At 46.6% G+C, this 27,908-nt stretch overlaps 1 protein-coding gene across 3 annotated transcripts in view; it reads right to left on the bottom strand.

The window, feature by feature from the left end:
- Window positions 1-300: 300 nt before the first annotated feature.
- The window catches only part of PSMD1 (proteasome 26S subunit, non-ATPase 1), a 145,612-nt gene continuing 118,004 nt past the window's right edge, over window positions 301-27,908 (bottom strand). For all 3 annotated transcript variants that reach the window (XM_084640172.1, XM_084640173.1, XM_084640174.1), the window contains 6 exons: window positions 17,696-17,865; window positions 12,306-12,398; window positions 10,346-10,444; window positions 7,539-7,685; window positions 1,151-1,306; window positions 301-519 (listed from right to left, as the gene is read on the bottom strand). In XM_084640172.1, the coding sequence (XP_084496298.1) occupies window positions 1,160-1,306; window positions 7,539-7,685; window positions 10,346-10,444; window positions 12,306-12,398; window positions 17,696-17,865 (656 nt within the window). In that variant the 3' untranslated portion in view covers window positions 301-519; window positions 1,151-1,159. The remainder of the gene's footprint in view (window positions 520-1,150; window positions 1,307-7,538; window positions 7,686-10,345; window positions 10,445-12,305; window positions 12,399-17,695; window positions 17,866-27,908) is intronic.

Here is a 27,908-nt window from a genome sequence, read left to right as displayed (position 1 = left end):
TCGGATTAGCGCCAGGGCTGAATCAGCCTGGGTTTACTGGCATCCCTTGGCATAAACAAGCATAAAAAAAAGGAGCAATGTGCATGGGTCATTTTTAAAAGGCATCCTTATTGTTCTAGTCTACCATAGGTTAAGGCCTGCCAGCAGCACTGGATACAGCCGGGCACACCTATAAGAGGAAACCCACCTAATATAGGAAGAAGAGGGAGTCAGAGGATGACTCAGAGCCTGTACATTCAAGTGCTGGGAGGCTGATGAATCTTCCCCTCCTTTAGATAAACTGGGACGTCAAAACAAAAGCAAGTTTTCCATCAAGAGGTTTTAATATATTCATTTGAAAACAAAGTTTTGTGAAAGAGTACACTAAACGGCATATATCTCTTCTGCACTCAAACCACAGACCATCAGCATCAGGTCAGCGCAGAGGTGATGCTGCATGCATTGAATGGCAGGTCTCCATAGGAATTTCCTTGTGTGTTTCCAATATCAGACAAAGCATCTTCTTTAGCAGAGCTTGTCCTGGAGACGGAGACCAGAAAGGTAAAAACATTAGCTGAGGCCATCTTCTGCCCAGTCCCAAAAGAGCCCACATTTGTATGCTCCTACAAGCAGCTAAGACCCTCTGGGTCTGGTACTGAAGCCCCAGTGTTCGTGACACACCCAGTTGTTGGCAAGAAACGAGGTATCCCGACTGACCACTAATCCATGCGCATTTTTAACCCTACAATCAGAAACAAGGCAACTGGATTCTGATTTTCATCAGCAAACCAGCATGTCAGCTCAGTTCCACACGTCCCATGCTATTTATGAAGGAGCCTGCAGTTAGATAATGTAATGCCTGGAGTAGGTGGACTTTGGCTCACTCCGTTTAGTTCAGGGATACGGTCACAGAAGCTGAGATTGTGGCTCGTATCCCTCTCTGTGCACAAGCCTGTACTGCTGGGACAAGAAGACTAAGGTTGGAGAGAGGGAGCCTTTCCCTTTCAGCTAAAACTGCCATTGTGAAAAAATCAGCACAATGTACTTCCATCGACACAAAACCACACGACCCCTTAAAAAAAAAAGAGCAAAACGTTTAAACACTGGGTCCTCTGATGGATGGAGTTTTTACTCTACCCATTAATGGAGGAGCTAGAGAACTGCACCATACCTCAGGATCCTAGTCATCAATGTACTCAAAAGGCTCTGGTGGTTCAGGTTCTTGCTCCTCTTCCTCAATCTTCGGGCCATGGGCTGCCACTGGTTCCACCAGCTCCTCCATATCTGCACTGGTGTCCTTCAGAATGATGATGCCACCAATGGAAAGCTAGAAGCCAAGTGCAGAGAATGTGTCAGTGGCTAGAGACATTCAAGAATACCTCTGTCTCGTGTAGGATTGTCCTTGACCTAGGACAGAAACAGGACCCCAAGTCCCCTGGGTTACAATCACCCCATCAGTGTGAATGCTCCACTCAAAGCAAGGGGTGAAAACAGCTTTCCGTGGTTTGTTACAATGAAAGCAAAGTATTCTCCCATTGTACATACCAGTGTCACACCACCAGGGGCAGACAAAATGTAAAGGGACAGGAGGGAAGGGTTAAATACATTGATTTATTAAAATGCGGCACTTGGAAGCTTTAGATTGTCTCAAATGTTTATGAATCAAATTGGAAGCTAGTAGGCTTTACGGCCAGTGTGTTTATGAGTTACTGAAACACTCTGAATAGAGGCATCCAGTCATTCACATTCTAGCCTCATAACAAGGGGAATGGAATAAGTGACCGTGCCTATGGATCTATGGACATGCATATAGCATATGCTTCTGGATAATGTCACGGTGTTGTGCCCCTCTGTGGTTTGGGACTTTGCTACCTTGGAGTGCCTCACTTTCTAGGTAAAAAGAACAGGACGACTTGTGGCACCTTAGAGACTAACCGATTTATTTGAGCATGAGCTTTCGTGAGCTACAGCTCACCTCATTGGATGCATGCAGTGGAAAATACAGAAGATGTTTGTTTTTATACAGACAAATCATGAAAAAATGGGTGTTTATCACTACAAAAGGTTTTCTCTCCCCCCACCCCACTCTCCTGCTGGTAATAGCTTATGTAAAGTGATCACTCTCCTTACAATGTGTATGATAATCAAGATGGGCCATTTCCAGCACAAATCCAGGTTTTCTCATACACATTGTAAGGAGAGTGATCACTTTAGATAAGCTATTACTAACAGGAGAGTGGGTTTGTGTGTGTGTGGGGGGGGGGGGAAACCTGGATTTGTGCTGGAAATGGCCCACCTCTATCACGCGTTCTTACAACTATAATACCCATCTGCTGAAGTGAAGAACCAGATTGACAGAGCCAGAAGAGTACCCAGAAGTCACCTACTACAGGACAGGCCCAACAAAGAAAACAACAGAACGCCACTAGCCGTCACCTTCAGCCCCCAACTAAAACCTCTCCAACGCATTATCAAGGATCTACAACCTATCCTGAAGGATGACCCAACACACTCACAAATCTTGGGAGACAGGCCAGTCCTTGCTTACAGACAGCCCCCCAACTGAAGCAAATACTCACCAGCAACCACACACCACACCACAGAACCACTAACCCAGGAACCTATCCTTGCAACAAAGCCTGTTGCCAATTGTGCCCACATATCTATTCAGGGGACACCATCATAGGGCCTAATCACATCAGCCACACTATCAGAGGCCCGTTCACCTGCACATCCACCGTGATATATGCCATCATGTGCCAGCAATGCCCCTCTGCCATGTACATTGGTCAAACTGGACAGTCTCTACGTAAAAGAATAAAGGGACACAAATCAGACGTCAAGAATTATAACATTCAAAAACCAGTTGGAGAATACTTCAATCTCTCTAGTCACTCGATTACAGACCTAAAAGTGGCAATACTTCAACAAAAAAAACTTCAAAAACAGACTCCAATGAGAGCCTGCTGAATTGGAATTAATTTGCAAACTGATTACAATTAACTTAGGCTTGAATAGAGACTGGGAGTGGATGGGTCATTACACAAAGTAAAACTATTTCCCCATGTTTATCCCCCCCACCCCCACCCACTGTTCCTCAGACGTTCTTGTCAACTGCTGGAAATGGCCCACCTTGATTATCACTACAAAATGGTCGTCCCCCAGCTCTCCTTCTGGTAATAGCTCACCTTAAGTGATCACTCTGGTTACAGTGTGTATGGTAACACCCATTGTTTCATGTTCTCTTTGTATATAAATCTCCCCACTGTATTTTCCACTGAATGCATCTGATGAAGTGAGCTGTCGCTCACGAAAGCTTATGCTCAAATAAATTGGTTAGTCTCTAAGGTGCCACAAGCACTCCTTTTTGCGAATACAGACTAACACGGCTGCTACTTTGAAACCTGAGTTATAACTGGGAGTTTATTGTGTCTAGGTGCCACCCTGTTGGCTACACTGTATGTTAATGAAATAAACGGCCATTCTAAGCTACCTCTGCTCTTCCATTATCTATCTCTCAGCTTGCTTGAAGGTGACATCTGGATCTGTGGATTTATGTAGTGACTATAATCTGGCACTTTCCATACAGCTTTAAAAATCAAAACACACCAACTGTTTCATGAGATTCAGTCTTTGCAAGACAAACCAGAGTCAGATCTTGGCTCAACCCCTCCCCAGAGACTCTCAGAAGCAGAGCCAAATCTGATCATCAGCGTCCATTGACTGAGAATTCCATTAGCAGAACCTCGTAAGACAAAAGAAGAATGAAGCACAAAACATACAACTTGCCAAAGCTAGCGGCTGCCTGCAGAGGTACGGAAACATGGACACTGTGTCGAGGCCTGGCTGGAATTATAGCCTTCCACACATTTGAATTCCAGGGTATAATCGGCATCTCAAAGTGACCTTTTACGAAGGGGCCCCACCAGCAGAAACTTTAAAAACCAGCACTCTGTGTCGACGCTGGGAAGCCACCTTGGTCCCACTGTTCCATCATGGCAAGACACACACTGCTCTGTTCTTTCAGGAAACCACTCGGAGACAGAGCGGATACTCCACTCACTGACTGCCTTTGTACTGGGGGTGGCTTGGCTCCCCAGTGAGGCTTCGGGCCACCGCTGTCCTCAGGGCTCCACCACTCTCTGACTGAGACACCGCGCTGCCCCTCGCCAGGCTGCAGTGCTTCTTCCCGCACATTTCCCTTCTGAAGGGCAGCCACGTCTTTACTCCCATGCTGCGTCAGGCCCAGGGCTTCTCTTCCCCAGGAGCAGACAAAACACACAACTGCACACGTCAGCTGAGTTTAGGGCTGACGACTGTGCGCATATGAACATTTCAATTGCAGAACTGAGCTCGTACTGGGCTGGGCAGCAGCTCTGTCCAGGCTGGGAGGTCAATTGGGCCACCTCCTCGTCTTAGAGATCTGGGACAGAACCACCCCTTCCCAGCTGTGTGAAAGAAGCTGTTCTCAAAGCTTCCACGTGCTGATGAAATACCAGTGAACGCAAGTGTATTAAAAACAAGAACTGATTTTCTGGGCAGGGTATTCATTGCCAGGGTGCACGCTCTCACACACAATTACGAAACAGAGTAGGCCCCATGTTCATCCATTTCTTGCACAATAACAAAAGCCAGCAGAATTTGACTCAGTCCATTTGCAGCCTGACAATGTGTTCATTAGCCTTTCAGTGTACCACAGCGTTTCACAGACTAGCTGGCAAACCCATGGGCTATTAGTAAAAGGTCTTTTCCATCTCCCATTTCCATAATCCGATGCCATTCCCTCTGCATGTTAACAAGAGACCAGGACTTTTTTGAGGTCAGGTGCAGTGGAATAATAAATCTATTCAGTAAATAATAATAAATAATAACAAATCTATCCTCACAAGCGGTCCATTTCCTGGACACTACTGTGCTAATAAGCAACGGTCACAACGACCACCCTATACCGGAAACCTACTGACCACTATACTTACCTACATGCCTCCAGCTTCCATCCAGGACATACCACATGATCCATTGTCTACAGCCAAGCTCTAAGATATAACCACATTTGCTCCAATCCCTCAGACAGAGACAAACACCTACAAGATCTCTATCAAGCATTCTTAAAGCTACAATACCCACCTGCGGAAGTGAAGAAACAGATTGACAGAGCCAGAAGAGTTCCCAGAAGTCACCTACTACAGGACAGGCCCAACAAAGAAAATAACAGAACACCACTAGCCGTCACCTTCAGCCCCCAACTAAAACCTCTCCAGCGCATCATCAAAGATTTACAACCTATCCTGAGGGACGATCCCTCACGCTCACAGATCTTGGGAGACAGACCAGTCCTCGCTTACAGACATCCCCACAACCTGAAGCAAATACTCACCAGCAACCACACAACAAAAACACTAACCCAGGAACCTATCCTTGCAACAAAGCCCAATGCCAACTCTGTCCACATATTTATTCAAGTGACACCACCATAGGACCTGATCACATTAGCCACGCCATCAGGGGCTTGTTCACCTGCACATCTACCAATGTGATATATACCATCATGTGCCAGCAATGCCCCTCTGCCATGTACATTGGCCAAACCGGACTGTCTCTATGCAAAAGAATAAATGGACAAAAATCTGACATCAGGAATCATAACATTCAAAAACCGGTAGGAGAACATTTCAACCTCTCTGGCCACTCAGTAAAAGATTTAAGGGTGGCAATTTTGCAACAGAAAAGCTTCAAAAACAGACTCCAAGGAGAAACTGCTGAGTTTGAATTAATATGCAAACTAGATACCGTTAACTTGGGTTTGAATAGAGACTGGGAGTGGCTGGGTCATTACATATTACATATTGAATCTATTTCCACATGTTAAGTATCCTCAGACCTTCCTGTTAACTGTCTAAATGGGCCATCTTGATTATCACTACAAAAGTTTTTTTCTCCTGCTGATAATAGCTCATCTTAACTAATTAGCCTCTCACAGTTTGTATGGTAACTTCCAACTTATCTGTATGTATATATGTTCCATTCTATGCATCCGATGATGAGGGCTGTAGCCCACGAAAGCTTATGCTCTAATAAATTTGTTAATCTCTAAGGTGCCACAAGTACTCCTGTTCTATTAAGTAAAAACACCATCTATGCACACAACCCACTGCATAGTAATAAAATCCCAGCACAAGTGATAATGAATTTCACAGCATTGACACCCAATCTAGAAGACATTTCAGAGCTATATTAAGATCTAAACTCAGTGAGCACGATGTACTAGGCTGAGCTTCAAGTCCCTTAAATGTATCTGAGAACACTAAAAAACTTGACTGCTGCAGCCCACCAGTGGGATAGCAGTTCTCACAGCTCTGACCTCAGGGACGCTGGCTTGGAATGGAGACCACTGCCCTCTGTTCTAGGCAGAATACAGGCCGCTAGCACTGGGAAAGCAGCCCTTGCAGGCCCAGCCATGAATGACAGCAGCAGCTTTGGGGGAGACAAGAGGAAGGGAAACATACCATCCACTCTTGAAACATCAGCTCCTGGAGAAGGGGCATGAGTGTTGCAAGGCCCTATGTTACACTCCAAATGAGGTTTCTCACTGCCATCCTTAATCATTATGAACTGCCATTTCCCACCACTACAAAGAATCAACTGGACTGACGTAGCCTCCTGTCCATCTGCCACTAGTCCGCTGTGCATCGTGGCCGGGCAGATTTCATTATTCCCGAGCCATCCCTGATATATGGGGCTGTAGACAGTTCTCCACTGGTGGAAATTTCATAGCTCCCCAGGGCAGCTTTTTCCAGCGAAAGTTAAAATTTTCCCTGCTGCAGCGTAGAACCCTTGACTGGCTTTTTTTCCTTACTTAAGGAGAATAAACCGACCCCTACTTGCTGTTTATACCATACGTTTCAAATCTGCAGACCATTCTAGACTGAACATGCCCGCTTCTCAAAAACGTTGGCACAAATCTTCATCCCCAAACCTTTTATCTTTATTGCTTGCACTGGAATGCTGTCCAGTCCATCTGCCCTTTCACCTTAGCACCTATGGAGGAGTGCAAGACAGAGAGAGAGTAACGGTAAGCTAACTCCAATTCTCCGGTGACCCTACAAGCTACAGATCCAGGCTTCAGATTGCAGTTACTGCAAATCGTTACACAGTCTTATGATGGTTCAATTCCCCAGTCCCCCATGAGGTTTTTATTAGGTGTCAATGGGCATATCATCAGTTTCTGGGTCAGGATCTCTGAAGAGAGCACAGGGTAAGAGAATGTAAAGTAGCAGCATTAGAGCATTATAAGGGCCTAGAGTAGCTCTGCCTTCCAATAACTACAAATGTGTGAAAGCAATTGAGAAGAGGGACATAAGGAAGTAAAAATGAGACATGGGGATATATCATGTGGCCTCTAAAACACAGTACAGCCATCAGCTGTTATGGTTTTAGTTCTCAGGAGCACACACAGCTGTCCTGTCCACATGCAAGATCCCAGGGCAAAGCACGTCCGCTGGGAACTCTCCAAGTGTGAGAACAGGGTGTTAGGTTTGCACAAGGTAGGTTGCACCCACTGGTTTAAAAGGCTGATATCGGCAGCTCTCTGTCACGGTGAGGACTTTCAGCTGAGCAGGCATGACTCTGGCTGGGTTATCCAGCAGCTGGAAGTTGGGTTCGGGCTCCTTTTTCTTTTCTTTCTCTTCCTTCTTCTCAGTCTCATCCTACAAAACACAAGGCCACCATGGTTTACCTGCAGCCTTCAATCCTCTCACATTTGAGGCTGGGGTCAAACTTCCTACTTGATCCACACAGCATGAGCAGTAACTCAAAAACCTGTTTAAGAGACATTCTCTTAAGATAAAGGAGTCAATCAGGCTAATTCCCCACCACAAAGCACAGTGAATACTTATATAAACCCAAGGCACCTGAATTCCCCCAGAGCAGAACCTTATTGTAAGAGCAATCCAGATTCCAGGGGCACAAGAGTTAAATAAGAGGTTAGAGTGGCCCAGCAAACTTCCACTTTCAATAGCCACTCAATAAAGCCCAGGACTTTTCATACTGCATGTTACAACCTGGCACACAAAAGGTGCCAAATGCAGGTGGGATTTTCCTAGCTATAAAGCTGTCACTGACATCTTATGTCATTGGCAGTCATGGCAACTTGACCAAAATGACTCCATCCTGGTGACTCTTTACAGACGGTTCCAGGTACAATTCTGCTCAATTCCGGATTCAGCAGAGGCTGCAATTTGAGACAGAAGCATTTATGCAGCCTCATGAAAACATTTCAGAGTGTGGGTTACCTTTTCCCTTCTGCTGGTCACAGTTTGACAAGCGGGGAGGAGGTCAGAGACTAACTAGGTACTTCTAGAAAGCAGCTGTGTGATAGGCACCAAATGTAACGTTCAGAGCAGGCACCCCTTGTTACAGCAGAAGGCACCCTCTCAGGTACCAGATTCACGAACAGCAGCAAATTCCAAAGGACTCCAGCAAACCTCATATGAGCTGTATGAGAAAACGGGAAAGCAGAGATGCAGCCAGGACCCTATGTCAGCTCAAACACAACAGGGGGCAGCAGTCTCTCTTTGTCTAGTTGCTTTTCCTTCTCAGACAACTCAGTGTGTCTAGGTCAGCTTTCCACACAGCTGACACACACAGAGCCCTTCTGACTCACCGTAGCCTTTCTTCACTTTCACGTGATTTTAGACCACAGAGCTGTTTGGAGGAAGGCTCATTTGCCTGGCACGTTTTGCTTAGTGTACAGTGCTGTGTGAATAATACAACCCAAAGACTATGTTAATGTTACAGTTGTGCTTTGGAAGGGTCAAGAAACACAAAAGTTAAAGATCCCAACAGCTGCTTTAACTCACGTGCAACTATGTTGCACACAGATAATAGTAGTACACAGCCTGAAAAGTGAATAGAAGTTAATGCGTTAGAAGTTGTCCCGTATATTGTGTGCACGCAATGTGGTCACGCTCACGTTGCCGTAGGCACGTCATTTTAAGTGTGCCACCTTGATGGTACACTGCTGTTTTTCCACATGCCATTTTGTTTTCCATTCGACAGAATAAAGAAGCTGCCCCTAATTCATAACCTCAGCGAGGCCCAAGCAGACTTTGACATAGACACCTCGTTAAGGTGAATGAGGCAAAACGAAACCCAATCTCAGCAACTGCTGCTGTTTACCTGGAAGGAGTTTTCTGCAAAGATGGGTTATCGGAACATTTATTATTTATATAGTGCTGGGTAAGGGGAGGTATTTGGAAATGGAAAAACAATGGAATTTGAAGAGTACAGAATTTACAAAACTTTGGGAAATGCTGCTAAAGCGATGATGTCACCCCACAAATCCAGAATCTGCAATTCTCCCCCATACCTGCGATCTTTTCACACCCCTGATTTTAAAGCAGATTTTGGGGAGGTTTTTGCTGACTTTCAATATGACAGTTTCTCACGCACAAACTGTTCCAGCAGCAACAACTGCATGTTGGGATATCACAAAAGTAATGTTCTTCATTAGGCTACGTTAAGAATTTTAGCTGCCTGAGTCGTCTCAGAATCAATTCCATCAATCGTTTATAATCCAGCTAATTCCATCTCCTTTCCCACAAACTTGCTCCTGAAGATACTCCTCAGTGTGTCCGACTTGCATATAAAGTTTCACGTTCTCAGGCCAGATTGTCAGCTGATGGTAAGTCAGCAGAGCTCCATGGAAGTGACTGTAGCTATGGTAATCTACACCAGCTGAGGACCTTGCCCGCAAAGTTCAGCTATTGTTGGAGGATTGGGGGGTTGGGGGGGTTGCACACTGCAGAAATAAAGTCCAACAATGGTTTAGAATGGAGAAAGTATTTCCCCCCCTCTGATAGATCAGCACGCATGAAAATTATAGGCAGAAAGATAAATATTTTCAGAATGTAATGGGGGTGTGAAAACAGTGGGTTAGAATTTAACTAGCTTGGGAACCTTACCTATAGCAAAAAGAAAAGGAGTACTTGTGGCACCTTAGAGACCAACAAATTTAAGGTGCCACAAGTACCCTTTTCTTTTTGCGGATACAGACTAACACGGCTGTTACTCTGTTACCTATAGCAGTCACCTCCAAGCAACTGTTATAAGAAAGATGGTTAAAAAGTCACCAGTGGTGCACCAAAGAACAGGAATTTTATTACATGTCTTCCACAGCCCCACAAGAACCTTGTGCCTGGATAAGTTACTCAATATATTGAATCATGTTAACACGGTTCTGAGAAACTACGGTAATGCAGGTGATGATGGGAACAGAGATGTGTATAGGAGCCAGTGTTCATGTGATACACAGCCCCCCAAACAAAACTCGCTGGAGGACATTTTGATATTTATGGCTTATACCCACCACTTCCATTTTCTCTTCTTCCTTTTTCTCTTTCTCTTTCTCCTTCTCCTTCTCCTTCTTCTTGGCTTTTGCGGTGATGGACAACACAGCAGTAGAAACCTGGACATTTCAACAAAGAAGGCTTTCAGAATGGCTTCAACACTGTACGCAGGGCTCATCTCCCAGCCAGGCAAGCAGACCAAAAGGAGAGTCAGCACTGTGCCAATTTTCAGTTTCACTACCCACCCACTACCTTATAAGCAGCACAAACAGAGGAGCACGCAGAAGACGAAATGGCAAGCAGGAGTGGAAAAGGGTGTTACACAATCAGATCTGGTTAGTTTCTGTAAGTGAAGAGAGGGCAAGCTCCCTAATGTAGAGATTACTCAATGCTGTTTTGTTTTCCCTACTAAGGGATTTCTTTAAATTTGAGGAGTGACAAGGAATTCTTACCACGGGAAAGTTCGCTCCCATGGTTTCAGTGACAAGGCAACATCAAGCCAGAAGAGAGATTCTTGACAATGTCGTAATCCTTTTCACCACTCCTCTACCCCGGCACTACTGTAATCCACAGCTGTTATGGGTAACTGGCACACAATAGCAGACACACTGCAACAGCCCAGGATGTGAAAAGTTTCATCCGAGGAAGAAACAATTGGGCTGATCTTCTCTGAGTGTCCACAGCATCTTTTCAACAATCAGTGTTAGACAACACCACCACCACCACCACCGGGTCAGCAGGCAGACCCGTGTCAGCCCTGCCCGTCCGTTCCTGCTCCTGGAAAGATTATCTATTCCTCTAAGGTTTTGGTGGAGTCTTAAGGTGCCATATCAAGGTATTCTAAGGGTGGGCCATAATCAGCCACGGGGTTTGAATTTTGGAAAGGGCGGGATATGTCCAGAAGCACCTGCCACTGTGAAATTTCTTATGATATTACTTGCCTTTGTGCACAATCCGGTCCTATTCCAAGGCAAAAACCAGCTGCTTGGTAGTAGTCTATTGCCCTCATTTGGGCTAATTTCTACAGGCTTCTGTTCTCTAAATCCGAGAACCCCTCATTTCTAGTGTTCCGTTTTCTTAAACTGCTTAGCAGTTTTCACCAGATGCCACACACATTAGCAAGACATGCCTGAGTACACACCTCTGCTGCCTCTCTCTGGTGGCTGGCAGGTCTGCTCTGCCTGCTGCAGTCAAGTCACGGATGGTGATGATCAAGTTCTATAGGCACATGAGCTGCCCTCCTTTGTGTGAGGACACCTATCCTGCCAAAGACGACCACCTGAGGCTCAATTTTCTTACCTGGACGTTACCATTTCTACATTTACCGTTTTGCAGCGCACAGGCCCACAAATTCTACCCATGAATGCTTAATGCCTTGCGTTAGCTGTTGGGACACTTTGGACTTCTGCCCTCAAGGACTGTTATTTATTATTTGTATTACCATTGCACCTAGGAGCCCTAGTCATAATCTCACTGTGCTCAGTGCTGTATGAATACAGAACAAAAAGATGCTACGCGCAAAGGAGCAATATGTACATGGTAAATACGCCTGTAACAGCTCTCCTGCTCATCCGGCTAGTCAAGGAAGGCGCCAGTCAAATCCCAGCACAAAGATTACAAGCGACAGTGAATTCCAGACTCAGCAATGAGAGAGACAGAAAGGTGGTGAGCTCAGTGAATTAAAATCAATGGGCCAATTTTTATGGCCACCCTCACCCATTTCACAAAGCTCATGTGGCAATAAGAAGCGTCCAGGTATGTTGAGTGCAACTGCTATTACAAAGGAAAGAAGTCCGTGAGGAAAAGAATGCTGCTACACGGCCAGAGTTACGTAATATTTACTCTCAGAGATACTAGCAACTGACAATCTTTTCTTCATTCCTAAAGGAATACGTTGCCATGGGCTAATGCTGGGAAGGTTAATGTTCATAGTGGATGAGTCCACAGAGAGTAGAAAAGTCAGCCGATCAGCTTACCAACCTTTTCCTTCTCCTTTTCTTTTGGTACCTCCAGAGGGGCAGGATATGCAAAGGTAGAGGGCTTGCAGTTGGATTTGTACTGGACTTTTGGCATCTAAAAAAAAATACAGACTTTTGAAAGAATTGTTACAGGAAAGTAAAGGGAAAGAACCAAACGATAGCTCAGTGGTTTGAGCACTGGCCTGCTAAACCCAGGGTTGTGAGTTCAATCCTTGAGGGGGCCATTTAGGGATCCGGGGCAAAAATTGGGGATTGGTCCTGCTTCAAGCAGGGGGTTGGACTAGATGACCTCCTGAGGTCCCTTCCAACCCTAACCTTCTATGATTCTATGAGGTCAGCAGAATAGCTGCCTTGGTTGCCTTTTCCTCCTTACAAAGTTAAACACAAATCATCTAAAGTACAAAAGCTTCCCTTTTCCCCCTCCGGAAGCTGAGAAGCTGCCATCCGTGGCAAATGTTCAGCTGTAACATCGTTATTCAATTATGATATAATTCAACTCTGGTAGGGCATTTTCTGCTTCTCCAGCTTACTGCACACTATGCACATCCAGCTGTTTCTTCATTGTTATGATGCTGTCATGGTTTAGCTGTGGCTGTCTTTTGCACAAAACTGGCCTTAAGACCTAAAACAGGATCAGCTTTATCTGCACACAGCAGACTAGACCACGCATCTTCCGCCATTCACTTTTTCCAAGACAGCAGTACAAGTTTCACTGGTTTCACATTACATTACGCTCCCCCGGTTGGATACGGCCAGACAGCTTTCTTCTATCTATCCATCCAAATATTTATACTGCACTCACCACCACTGTATCTAAGCTGCTTTTCCTTCCCAACACATGTCTTCAGCGTCAGAACAGGTAAGAGTTGGCAGAGGCCAAATGAAAGAGCATTGAAAGCTATATGACCTACAAGGTTTGAGCCAGTAAAATTGAGTTGCTCAACTTACATGAAAAATGTTGTGCACCTTAAAAAATCATCACAAGGAATTAGAGCACAATTAGAGCTGAGAGCCCCAGAAAGCTGAGGGAGGAACGATGGCTGTGTGGTTGTGGCACCGGATGTGGATTCAGGAGATCTGGGATCAAATCCCAGTACTGCCACCAATTCCCTGGGCGCCCGCTGTTAGTATTTGAGAGGTGGTCTGATATTACCACTGTGACGTTGCACTCTGTATGATTTTATGAAAATATGCTAATGAGTGTGAATATAATGGAACTGGAATATGCTTCACGCAAAAGGTCTCTTGTAAGGTATCATTACAAAGCTTATAAATCTACTGAGCGTGGTCATCCTATTTGTATAAATGTATCACTCTTGTACCTGAAACTAGAAATATGAAATATAACTCTGAGGTCCTATTGTAGTTGTGCAACATGTGGGCCATTAATGGTGGTTTGGAATCTTGATGGCTCCTATCAGCCAGGACAACTGACTGTGGATGGCTCTGTTTGCAGGCAGGCCTTGCTGTGAGTCAGCCTGGGAGGAATGAGGGCTTGAGGTCTTACAGTGACATGTGATCATGTCACCTGCTACTGGAATCCATCTTTAACCTGGTACTTTTCCATTTAGAAGGAGGGGTGGGAACCCAGAGAGACAAAAGATTCCCGCCTTGTGCCAAAGCTATATAAGGCGGTAGAACAGAACAAAAGGGACTACAGTCATGAGAAATCCCCTAGCTATCACCTGAGCTGGAACAAGGGCTGTACCAGGGGAAAGAATTGTGCCCACACCAGGAAGGCATCCAGTCTGTGACAGAAGCTTATTGAAACATCTCTGAGGGTGAGATTTTATCTGTATTCAGCTTTCCTACTGTATTAGACTTGGGTTTTTTATTTTATTTTGTATGGTAATTCACTTTGTTCTGTCTGTTACTTTTGGAACCACTTAAATCCTACTTTTTGTATTTAATAAAATCACTTTTTACTCATTAATTAACCCAGAGTATGTATTAATCCGGGGGGGGGGGCAACTGTATATCTCTCTCTATCAGTGTTATAGAAGGTGAACAATTTATGAGTTTGCCCTGTATAAGCTTTATAAAGGGTAAAACGGATTTATTTGGGATTTGGATCCCATTGGGAGTCGGGCATCTGAGTGTTAGAAACAGGAACACTTCTTGAGCTGTTTTCAGTTAAGCCTGCAGCGTTTAGGGGACATGGGTCAGACCTGGGTCTGTGTTTGCGGCAGGCTGGCGTGTCTGGCTCAAACCAGGCAGGGCACTGACGTCCCAAGCTGCCAGGGGAAACAGGCTCATGGGTAGTCTCAGCACATCAGGTGGCAGTTCCCAAGGGGGTTTCTGTGATCCAACCCATCACAACGGCAATGGGGAGCTTACACAGAAATGGCCTTTTGAACCAAGCTCCTTTCAGACTAACTGAGACATCACTCGTTAGCTGCACACAGAAGGGTGCCATCATTTAACACTAACATACACAGAACGGGAGAGCATTCCGGAGTCGCAGTCCCTTGGCACAGACAGCTCTGCTCTGACGTTATGCCGGGTGATGGCAAACAGCTGTAGCCCTGTAACTTGGACCAGTCCTGCTGACTGCTTTGAAGGTAAGAACTGTAATCCTGAATTTAACCCATATTACACAGGGAGCCAGTGCAGAGCAGGGGGGTGACAGCTTCTCAGAGCCCTGTACTGCTTTATTTGGAACCTTAAAAAAAAACAACAGCTGCTGGTTTCATTCTTTGGCGGAGAGAGTTACATTAGCCAACCCAGGGGGATGGATTCAGGGGTCACTGAGGCTAAGTCTGATCCTCACAGGAGGGGGCAGAGTAGACAGAAAGAGAGCTTCCCATGACTGTAGCTATTTGGAATCCAGATGTGGTGAGAAGTCCAGAGCTCACCATGGCCGATGGCTGCTCTCACGCTTGGAGGCCCTTGATGGAGGCGGATGCCATGGAGGCAGTGAATTCTTCAAAGTGCTTCTCTCTCTCCCCGCCAAAGTCACCTTAGCTGTTCCTGGAGGAAGTTGCTGATCTCAGCCAGGTCCCAGCCCAGCTGGGATACAGCGCTCTATGGGTGAGTGAAGGTGACGGAACTGGGTTCAGTCTGGGCATTGCTGGCGTTCCAGTCTATGCTGTTCCACAATCTCCTCTGGTCGTTTTACGTAACTATGGAACAGGATGAGGGAGAAAGTGGATCCATGTGGGACTCCCCAGGGAGGCTGGAGGCTGAAGGCTGAAGACCAGGAGCCCCTCATGAGTCTCTGGGTATGATCGGGTGATATTGAGTTGAGTTGGAGATGTAGTTAATTAACAGTGGAACTTGAACTGGTCCCACTCTGGAGGCTGAAGACCAGGAGCCCCTCATGAGTCTCTGGGTATGATCAGGGAAGAATGATAGGGTGATATTGAATTGAGTTGGAGATGTAGTTAATTAACAGTGGAACTTGAACTGGTCCCTTCATAAATGTGGGGTCTTAGCCAGGGCTTAAATTCTCTTGAAATATTTTCTGAAGCCCCCCATGCCCTCTCCATTTTCTGCCTACCAGACCCGGGGGGGAAGGAGTGGAGCTTGGGGCTTCTGCCCTGTGGTGGGGCTAGGGGTTTCTGCTAGGTGCTGTGACTCCAGCCCTGTGCAGCCCCACGGACATCCTGGAACTGGCTCACGGGCCCCCAGAGCCATGAAAATATTACCAGAGCTGGGCTCCAGACAGTTCTAGCTGAATTTAAATCCTGGTCTTAGCACAATTTTCACTGTAACAACAAACAAGAACTACAGGACTTGGGCACTGTTACTATATCAGCAGTGCAACAAGCGTGTTCCCCAATCCCTTCAGTGTTAACGGAAGAATCAAATAAATACTTTGCTGAGGGGAGGATAGCCCTCGAAGTGCTACAATGTAGGGAGAGGAATTAGCTGACCAATTGGTCCTTTCACTACTTTTATACCTCGGAATCCAGAAAGCGTGTCCTATTTCTAGCCTCACTCCTGAATCCTCATGGGCATAGTTTGACAGTTTGGTGGGTTTAGAATCTACCAATATTTTAATGAAGCTAGTGCCATTTGATGAGAGACTCTGAAATTGCAAGGTTTCATCTCCCTGTAGTGAAATGTACACAGTGCAAGAAAGAAAACCAGATAACCAATACAATACGCCAGTGCACATAAATAAGCCTGCGAAAGATTGCTGTGCACGATCGGGCTTTTCCAGCACAAAGAGGGAGACTGCAGAACAAACTGCAAAACATTCAGGCTTCCATCACTCTAGATTCTGACTCAACTCAAACTGCCGATTTACCAATGACTTTCACTAGTGTCAGAGTGAAATATTGGCTCCTCTCATTCCACGTTTTAGGCATATTTTTCAAACCCAGAGACTGAAGCATCACATCCTTAGCCAGGAGGCACTAGGCTTTCTGTAATGGGAAGCTTTAAAGTGTAACCTTTTGAAGGGCTTACCTGATGCAATCTTTAATACTCAGATCTCTACCCACAGGGACTGCATGATTCAAATCCCACCAGTCACCCACAGTAATATCAGCACTGTCTACGCTAAGGCTCAAACAAAATTGAGGCACTACGATTAATATTAGCTTTTCACACTCTTCCAGCTACAGTTTCTAGCATACTTTAGCTAGCTACAGTGGATGAGGTCAAAATATGTTTAAAGCCATCTCCTAGCCTATCCTATATTACAGCCCATGAAGAGGTCTTAAAGCACCATTACCAAGGCACACTATAGTGTTTCAATGGGCACAGTGCAGTCAATGCATCTTTGGAACTCTTTCCTCAAACAACTGGACTCCTTCAGAGATTTACAATAGGGGCTGTATTCATATCCCCCCCACACTGTAACATCCATGATTTCTCTATCTCCTCCCAAGAAGGCAAGGTTATATAATAAGCAGCTAGAACATGATGGCCAGGCAAACTGTTAGAAGCTGGTTCAACAGGAACAGAGTTTAAAAAGAGTTCCCAAACTTGGATGGTGCCCAAAGCTCTGCCAGGCTGACCTCCACAGATTCTCTGCAGATGAACTGACAGCATTCAGAATGAAAAGGGGGTAAACCAGAAAGCTAATGCAGAGGCCAGACACAATGGTACTGGTACAACGTAAGGACCCCAGGAAGTTAAAACTTACAGACTGAATTCCCTTGGCGATGAAAAGAAAATGGTTAGGAAAGGCCTTGCTCTCTTTGTGCCAGCAACTCATAATGTACCAGCAATTCATCATAAACATTCAGATATTGATACTCGTCAGCACCATGCAGAACACATGATTCTTGTGCTGTTTGTAGTAAGATTCCCTTCATGAACAAACTCGCAGAAAGCTAATGATTGGTGCTTATGATGGAAAACATTATGGAACGGCAGGCAGTTGTCATCCAGCTATTTCATCTCTCATCAGACTACTGTATCAACCATGGAAGCACATACCTTAAGGTCCTTGTTAAGGCCAATGACACAGGTTGGGGTGTAAGCCAATGACAAGAAGTGTGACAGGGGGAACCAGAACCAGAACTGAGTGAAGACCAGTACCCCCACCACTGAAGGCATGTGAGTATGTCCTGTCCTTGACTGCAGCGAGATAGTTACATTATGGCCACCTGAGGAGAAGGGGAGAATCACAAACAGAGTCAGTTAAGAGAGGGCAGCCAGTCCGCTTCTCAGCGCTGCTCAACACAGACACTTCAATGAGCTGCCTCTGAAACAACTGCCAGGAAGACAGCTATAGCAGAAACTAAACCACAGTGTCCTCAACACTCAACTTGAAGAGCAAACCCTCTGGGACGCAGTTCCCCTATTAGTTCAGCTTCTGGTCTCAGGTTATGCACCACCGCCTGTGGCAATGGAATTTACAGTGGTGCTTTGGGCAGCTAGTTATTGTCCCAACATGGAACCAGTGGAGAGACAACCCCTCCCTGCCCCCAGCAAATGAATTTTGTCAAGAGGGCATCGAGACAATAACACTTCAATTGTGGTATGGACAGCGGAAGGGTCAGCGCATGAGCAAACAGCCAGACCTGTGGTACTGCCAATTTCACCATGCAAATCACCGACAGATCACAGGAAACACAGACTGTGCATCTGGTTTTCTATGATATTCATTTAATAGGACTGTTCTTACAATGCTAAGGCTTATGCCCTGAACTGCTATTGTCCTACAGATAAAATACGCCTATGCTTTTATTCATCCTAGTAGAAAAAAATGTAAACAGCAGCAACTTCGACAGTAATTTCTAGAGGTTATCAATCTAAGCAGCAAAGAGACAAGCTTGTGCAAGCTTTGCAATAGAATTAAATCTCTGTCAGACAACAAAGTCTTTAGCTTTGTACTAGCAAAGCAGAGACCAAAACAACTTAACATGTTGACGAAGTGCAGAAACACTCAGCTAGAAACTGAACTGGAAGGCAAGGGCTGCGGGCAAAGAGCGAAAGTGTAAATCTGATTTTCAGTCCTCTGATGGGTTTAGCAGACTGAGTTGAAGAGGGCAACAGGCAAGTCCATTACCGCTGACGAGGCCAGGTGCAGAGAGGCTAATTGTGTTAAAATACAATCAAGCACTCATTCCGAGTGCAGTGCAATTTATAACAGATTCCCAGACCCAGATCAGCATTCCTCTGCCCTGCATAAAATAAGTAGCCACCTGAAGTGGAGCTGCTCAGTGCTGCTGCTGCCAGAGTTTGGGAGATGCACCAAGAAACAAAGGATAATGAGATCAATTTTTGCTAATATGCTAGCTGATTAAAATCAGATCTGCTGCTTATGATCAAGCTGGGAAAACCATTGTTTAAAACACACACAAAGAAAGGAAAAGGATTCTTGCATTGTGCCATCCCAATGCTCTGCACACCCACTTTCTCTGGGGCTTTCCTGTTGTCACCACAAGATTTCACACTCATTCCTTTGCCTTCTGAAAGAAGGCAATGCGGTGCTGTTTTCTTACTGAGGAAAGAGAAGGACGCCATCTCATCTTACAAACATCTCCTATGTGCTCCACCCACTGCTCTCTTGCAGTTCCCCTCTTTTTGGTTTATTGTTATCAATTATTTGTACTGCAGTAGCAGCTAGACACTCTATTCAGAGATCAGGACCCCACTGCAGTAAGCACTGTACAAGCACAAACATACTCCCTGCAAATAAAGACATTGCACGTTCCTGGTTTCTAGCCTTTTCTCCCTTTGTACGTTTAAGCTTTTAGTTTACTGTGTTACTATCTATATGATCATAAGATAGACTGTGAAAAGCAACCAACTGCACATTGCTGAAGCAACTTTAATCTTGTTTTATTCTAACTACTGGAATTTTATTTTCCAACCTTTTATTTTTAACCTTCAGAATTATATTATCCACTCCTTGGAATTTCCTGGCTGAGTGACAGATCTCAGAGATACGTTCATGCCATTTTCTCTGCTCTCCATAAATGCACACTCAACATTCACATCCACATCGGTTTTGTGGGGGAGCAGGAAAGATGGAAGGACCTTGTGTTGCATAACAGTTATTGCCTTAACAATTAAGCAGCAGCACCAACAGGCTCAGAAGAGAGACATTCCAGGCCAGAGATGATGCCTCTAATGAGGTCTTAAAGGAGATTAAACATGGAGAATCTTCAGGGCTCCTAAGATAACCATAAGATTCACCCCCCACACCTATATTGCTACTGACACAAAGTCTGTTGGACCTACAGTGTGTAACCCTAAAGTTACCAGGATCTGCTATGCTAGATTTTATATGGACTCATAACAGCAAAGAACACAAACTAGGTTATGCTGTTATATACCCCAGTGAATTCAGTCCTTAAGTGGCTGTGCTGCAAGCATCTAAGGGCTTGTCTACAGTTACCGGAAGCGACTGATGCATCGGCGGTCGATTTAGCGGGTCAAGACCCACTAAATCGACTGCCGATCGCTCTCCCGTCGACTCCAGGATCAAGAAGAGTAAGGGGAGTCGATGGGAAACACTCTCCCATCAAGATGTGTAGCGTGGACCCCACGGTAAGTAGATCTAAGCTATGTCAATTTGAGCTACGCTTTTCATGTAATCCAAATTGCGAAGCTTAGATCGACTTTTCCCTTTAGTGTAGACAAGGTCTAACTTCCATGATTTCCTCCCACCCAGTTGTAAGTTTGTCTGATGGGACAAATCCCTTGCTGAAGACACTGTGAGAGCATGGCCCAGTGCAACACGATGGTGTTCAGCTCATCATTACTGGGTCACATCAACATACAACAGTGTGATGGTACTTCACAGCCCCTGGAAAAAAATGCCCAAAGGCTCCCCCAACACTACCATGCTGATTATTTTTTAAATCAGCAGAGGCACATAGCTTACTTCACCTAGGACAGCACGAAGACCACCTGTGCTATATTTCCAGAGCAGAAAGGTCAATATTTCATCCAATAAACCACCAAGCCTCTGGCAGAGTCAATGTCAACTTGTGTCCGCGAGGTGATTCGCATATGCAATAGAACACAAAAGACAGCACTCATCTAGCAGGCAAAAGTATTAATGTACATAATGGCTTATGTTTCTAATAGCTAGAGTTACTGATGGAAGGTATGATTTTAAATTGGAACTCTGTAAACAGAGGCGGGCAAGGATGGGAGAAAGGAGCAGTGCTTTTTCCGTGTCTCATAGGAGTTGAAAGCAACACTGAATTGGAGGTATATGAGGGAACCCCTCTGTGCAGCTGAATGTATTCTTGCAAGAAATCAAAAGAGTTTAGGATTTGAAACAGGAAAAACATTTCCTGACAGATCTATGTTTACTGGGGTAACAATACTGAGGTGGACTTACAAGCACAAATCCAAAGTGAGCTCTTCCCTAAGTAATTTGGAAGGAAACTTCTTACCTCGCCCTCCTAAGAGGTCTTCCTAGCATCACAACCACACCAAAAATACATGATGGCTTGGTCGCACCTGCCCTTACCCCTGTGGATTTTAACTTCTTCTTAGCCATTCCTTATTAGTTAAGCTTCAATTCTGAGCTCTGTGCTACCCAGTATAGGACATAAAACCAAGATGGTACCTGGTGCAAGGAGCTCACAATCCAAAAGACAAAAGGACCCATTCAACTATCTTTGGCGCACTCCTTATCCACCCACCTCCACCACACTCTTGACTGAGAGGGAAGATAATCCCCACTAAAACAGGGCCCTGCAAAGGGCAGTGCACTGTCCTGCACTTGACTTGTTTAAAGTCTCGGTACTTTACTTCTGTTTGTATTTTCCTGTTAGAATGCAACTGTATTTTTCTCCCTTTGCATTTAGTTAACACAGATGTCTTTTGTTTCTTCAGTAGAAACTGAAATTAACTTGGTTGTGTTCTCACAGCCTCAGGATTGCCAGTGCTGTCAATTTTAACTCAGGAGCAATTTAGTTAGCAGCTGCTCCTGAGCCAACCACTGGAGCAGAAAATGCATTTTGGGGGCAGTACATAAATGCTGGCTTATCGACCTTGGCTGGTGTTTCCTTCTCACTTGTAGAGAGGGGAAGATTTAAAACCAGGATAGATACTTAGAGCACAGAGGATCTCTTGAAGTAGGTTAAACTGTGAGGTCTAAAAGAGATCACAAGTTCACTCCTAGAGCTTTAACCTACTAATACATACTTTTTCAGATACGGTCTGTCAATTTGGGAAGGGACAGAGAAAGAACCCTTGTCAGCTAAGGACAAGAGAGGAAAAGACTACACAAGCTTAGGAGTTTCGGGAGAAAACCCAGTTAACATTAAAAAAAAAACCCTGTACACTGAAACTAACAAGGCAAGTCTCTAGCGAAATGCAGCTGCTTAGGCCTAACAATTAAACACTGACCAAGTTCTTTATTTCCACTTCAACAGAACCCCCCTCATGCGACACCACAAGTCTAATGACTACATCATTGTGGGAGCAAAAAAATGTGACAGCTCTCCCCAACTCTCTGAAAATGCTGCCCTCTGTATTAAAGCCCTGTCGCTGGGATAGAATTGCTCCCCTTTTCCTTCCCATAAAGGATTACAAGTTCAACTGCACCAGCTACGGCAGATGACACTAAGCTTCTCTGCCTGTAACAGTGAGTCAAGTTTCAGCCTCTGCCGTTCCCTGCCTCAGAGAAGCATTTCTAGTAGAGCAGCGAAGATCAAGGGAATTCAGGGATTAATGTATGTTCTTTTTGAAGAGTCTCCGGTGAATGAGGTAGCAGGTTATGAAAATTTTAGTCCATGGCTTTCTTTGAATTCACACACACATTGAGAGTATTCAAATGGAGACGTCCAAGACTGAGGAAGCTATCCAGCTAGAGAGGACTTCTGTTATGCTACTGGGGGAGGATGATATGGCTCTGGGAGGTCATAGTGGATCACAAACTAAATATGAGTAAACAGTAGAACACTGTTGCAAAAAAAAAAAAAAAAACCAATCATTATTCTGGATGTATTAGCAGGAGTGTTTTAAGGAAGACACAAGTAGTAATTCTTCCACTCTACTCCGCGGTGATTAGGCCTCAGCTTGAGTATTGTGTCCAGTTCTAGATGCCACATTTCAGGAAGGATGTGGACAAATTGGAGAAAGTCCAGAGAAGAACAATAAAAATGATTAAAGATCAAGAAAACATGACCTCTGAGGGAAGATTAGAAAAAAATGGGTTCGTTCAGTCTGGAGAAGAGAAGACAGAGGGGACATGAGAACAGTTTTCAAGTACATAAAAGGTTGTTACAAGGAGGAGGGAGAAAAATTGTTTTTCTTAACCTCTGAGGATAGGACAAGAAGCAGTGGGCTTAAATTGCAGCAAGAACGGTTTAGGTTAGTCAGGAAGTTTTTCCTAATGTCCATCACAGTGGTTAAGCACTGGAATAAATTGCCTAGGGAGGTTGTGGAATCTCCATCATTGGAGATTTTTAAGAGCAGGTTAGACAAACACCTGTCAGGGATGGTCTAGATAATACTTAGCCCTGCTATGAGTGCAGGGGACTGGACTAGATGACCTCTCGAGGTCCCTTCCAGTCCTACGATTACTTCATACACTCTCCCCCTCTCTTCACACACACACACACACACACACACACACCCTACCTCTCTCTCTCTCTCTTCCAAGCTGCTGTATGATAAATGAATAAGATGGAAACAAGATTTTACCTGAATTTTTTAACTCGATACTGACAGAGATAAAGCTCAAAGCAGGTCCACATCTATGAAAGAAAATCTATGACCCAGCTGGCCTGAGGCTTCATGGCAACATGCTACACCACAGGAGACTATGGTTTGGGAGTAGCCTTGAGTCTTGTGCCAACCAGGCTATTGGAGCTCAGGTCTGATAAGGGGGAGGGGTGATGGCGGAGGAAGGAAGATGACTGTAGTGATGCCAATGTCTCCTACCAGCCATGGTCCTAAAACATAAAGTTCAGTGTCTGTCCTCTGACCAAGCTGCAGCAAGTGTGCTGTGAATGAAGCTCTCAGATGTAGGATGAGAGGATTCAAGGGGGGAAATGGCCCGTAGTACAACAGGACAGGAGGTGGAAGTCACATTTGATTGTGGGAAGAAAAAAAAAAGGTTACCTTCCTTTCGTAACCGTTGTGCTTTGAGATGCCTTGCTCACGTCCATTCCATTCTAGGTGCATGCGCACCCTCGTACACAGTCATCGGAGACTTTTGCCTTAGCGGTATCCGCGGGGTCGGCTGCGGCACCCTCTAGAGTGCCACGCTCATGAGTTGGTATATCAGGCACCACCGGCCCTAGGCCCTCTCAGTTTTTGCTTGCCAGCAACTCCGACAGAGGGGCAGGAGGGTGGGTCATGGAATGGATATGAGCAACACATCTCAAAGAACAACAGCTATGAAAGGTGGGTAACCGTTTTTTCTTCTTTGAGTGCTTGCTCATGTCGATTCCATTCTAGGTGACTCACAAGCAATATCCCTGGAGGTGGGCTCGGAGTTCACGGTCGTGCATTTTCCAGCACTGCTCTGCGAAAGCCAGCATCATCTCGAGCTTATTGGGTAAGCACATAGTGAGATGTGAACATGAACAGACGACCAGGGAGCAGCTCTGCAGATATCCTGAATGGACACCTGGGCCAGGAAGGCCACCACCGAGGCCTGCGTTCTAGTTGAGTGCGTGGTGACAACTGCCAGCGTAGGCACCTTCGCCTGATCATAGTAGAAACTGATGCAGGCGGTGATCCAAGATGAAATCCTCTGGGCAAACACTGGATGACCTTTCATCCTACTTGCTACCGCGACGAACAACTGAGTTGACTTGCAAAACAGTTTGGTCCTGTCTATGTAGAAGGCTAGCGCACTCCTGATGTCCAGGGAGTGCAATCTATGTTCCTCCTCAGACTTAAGAGGCTTTGGAAAGAAGACTGCAAGAATATGTCCTGGCTCGTATGAAACTACAAAACCACCTGGGCAGGAAGCCAGACACAGTCGCAGCTGGACCCTGTCCTTGAAGAACACCATATAAGGCGGTTCCAGGATGAGTGCCCTAATCTCGGAAACCCTTGGGGCAGAAGTTATCGTCACCAGGAATGACACTTTCCAGGAGAGCAGAAGAAGAGAAGAGGATGCCAAGGGCTCGAAGGGCGCTTTCATGAGCTATGTGAGTACCAGATTAGGCTCCCAGGGAGGGACAGGATCCCAGACTTGAGGATAGAACTGCTCCAGACCTTTTAAGAACCGGACCGTCATGCCATGCACGAAGACCGATTTGCCCTGAAATGGATGAAAGGGACAACCCTTGGAACTGAAGATGCACAAGGTAGTCCAGGATCAGCAGCAGCGAGGCTTGCTCAGGCCCAAACCCTTGGGCCGAAGTCCAGCACGTGAAGCGTTTCCATTTACCTAGATAGGTGGCTCTAGTGGAGGGCTGTTGCTGGACTCACGCTGAGCACTCCTGCTCTTCCGCAGTCAACCATGGAGCAACCAAGCTGTGAGGTGCAGAGCTGCCTGGTTTGGGTGCAGGAGCCGGAGATGATTCTGCGACAGGAGATCCAGCCAGCAGGGCAGCAGCATCGGGGCCAACACCGACAAGTCCATAAGCGTGCTGAACCAGTGCTGGGGAGGCCAAGCCGGGGCAATCAGGATGACTTTGGCCTTGTCCTGCTTGACCTTCTTGTGGAGCAACAGCGCTGTCGGGAAACCATACATCAGATACCCCGACCACGGGAACAGAAAGGCATCCAACAGGAAGTCCCTGTCGATCCTCCAGAACAAGCAGAACAGGTGGCACTTCCTGTTGTGGCGAGTCGCAAACAAGTCTCCCTGGGGAAACCCCCGCCTTTGGAAGATCTGGTCAACCACATCAGGTTGGAGAGACCACTCGAGGCGAGACGAGAAGGTTCTGCTGAGGCGATCCACCAAAACCTTCCTGGTTCCAGGGAGGCACACTGAGTGGTCCAGCACCTTGACTACCAGGTCCAGGTCATGCCTGTTGGGCACGTAGACTGACATTAACCATGCCTGCAGCAGGCAGAGATGGAGCCGGGCAAGGCGGACCAGGTAGGTGCAGGACGCCATATGACCTAACAATCGTCAGCAGGTGTGGGCGGTGGTGAGTGGATTATCCCTCACCCAGGAGATTATGTTTGACATGAAGCGGGACTCCAGAAGGAATGTCCTTGCCCGCATGGAGTCGAGAACTGCCCCGATGAACTCTATCCATTGCACTAGGGTTGACTTCTTTTCGTTCACTAACAGGCCCAAGTCATGGCATGTGGCTCGCACCAGATTGAGGCTGCTCTGCATGTGATCCCGTGATCTGCCCAGATGAGCCAATCGTCAGGATAAGGACAGATCTGGACCCCCTGGGGTCTTAGGTAAGCAGCACTGGGGGGGCATGCGTTTTGTAAAGACCCACAGGGCCAAGGATAGGCCAAAGAGGAGCGCCGTAAATTGGAAATGGTGCTGGCCCACGACAAAACGAAGGAACCGTCTGTGTCCTGGCAAGACAGAGATATGAAATAAGCATCTCTCAAGTCAAGAGCAGCATACCAGTCTCCCGGATCTAGGGAGGGAATGATGGAGGTCAGGGATACCATGCAAAACTTCAGCTTCTTGAGGTATTTTTTGAGCCGTCGGAGTTCGAGAATGAGATGTAGGCCACTTTTTCCTTCGGGATCAGGAAATAGCAGGAATAGAACCCTTTCCCCCTCATTTCCGGAGGGACCTCCTCCACTGCCCACACTTGTAGTAGGCGGTTTACCTCCTGAACGAGGAGTTGCTCGTGAGAGGGGTCCGTGAAGGGTCCCGGTGGACTAGCCTGGGAGGGCCTTGCCACCGCCTCGTCTGGAGAGGAAGAGGATGACTAGACTACTGGGGGAGGGCCCGGGGCATCTTCCCCTGCAGGGGAAGGAGGTCTCGGGGTGGGCACCTGCTCCTCCACCGCAGCGCCCACCGGCGTGTCCTGCACCAAGCCTGGTGCTGCCGATGCCGAGTGAGGTTTGTCCAATGTGGCGACTGAGGACTGGTGGGACAGGGGCATCGGCATAACGGGCATGCCCCAGGTGTTTCAATAGGGCCATTGGGTCAGTCACTGGCCCTGTTGCCAGGTCGGCATTGCCACTGTGTATGCACCTTTCAGAACCCAGTCGTGTTGCTGTGTAGATGAGGGACTGAGCCCCATCTCCATGCCGGAGAAGTCCTCTTCCTCCGGAGACCAAGGCGGGGCCGTCGAGGCCTGGGTCTGTCGGCTAACCGTTGCTGCAGATAACCGGTGCCTGGAATAGTCAGACTGGTGCCAGGAGTAGGGAGAGCGGCGCTCAGCTGGGAGTGTCCCCAAGGCCTCGGTGACGGTGACCGTCGCCATGAAGACGGCCGGTATCGACAGTAAGATGATTGGCATCTCTCTAGGCGAGCCCTGGCGCGAAGGCAGAGACCGGGAATGCAGTGCCAGTGACCTGTTGTGGCGAACCGGCGACCTGGGCTGAAGAGAAGACCAATGGCATGATGACACAGGGCTCTGCCTTGGCTCTGGAGACCGGTAGTGCTTGCTTGCCTTCTGGGACGCCTTCATGGCCAGCTTGCCCTCATGGGGAGCCTTAGCTGGGTCCATCCTTGTTGCTCTCCGGGTGCCAAGAGGGCGCTGACCGTGCCATCAGCCTGGTTCCCCTACTGCTCCCTGGAGTTGGTGATGGGTCCTTAGGGGGGTGCTACTCCCTGTGGCAGAGCCCCCTTGCAGGTCCGGTGTGGGCGGGTGGCCCGAGCAGGATCCTATACCCAATGTCCCTTGATCTGGCTTGCTTGGTGCCTGGTCCCTCTTCTTGGGCACCAGCAAAGGGGGCACCGAAGTCGAAGCGCTGTGTGCTGTGCCCAGCCATGCCAGCTCCAAGTCTGAGAGGAGGGCCTTCAAGTGAATGTCACGTTCTGTGTCCTGGGACGCAAGTTTTTACAGATGTGACACTTCTCTTTTTATGGGATTTCCCCAGGCACTTCAAACAGCTGCTGTGCGGGTCACTAACAGGCATAGGCCTGTTGCAGTCAGAGTCGGGTTTAAACCCCTGAGACTGGGGCATGCCCCGCCTCCGGCAAAGTCCCCTCCGGGTCCTTAACTGACTGACTGACTGCTTACTTCCTAACTAAACTACTATAAACAAACTATTTACAGCTCAAGCACAGAGCTCAAGCAGGAGGAAAAAAAACCGCTGACCACTTGTGAAGCAAGGGTGGAGGGGAGGG

This window comes from Lepidochelys olivacea (assembly GCF_965140295.1).
Source record: "Lepidochelys olivacea isolate rLepOli2 genome assembly, chromosome: 9".
Classification (NCBI taxonomy): Eukaryota; Metazoa; Chordata; order Testudines; family Cheloniidae; genus Lepidochelys; species Lepidochelys olivacea.
Note: the sequence above shows the minus strand (reverse complement) of the source record. Positions and strands in the feature narration are given on the sequence as shown.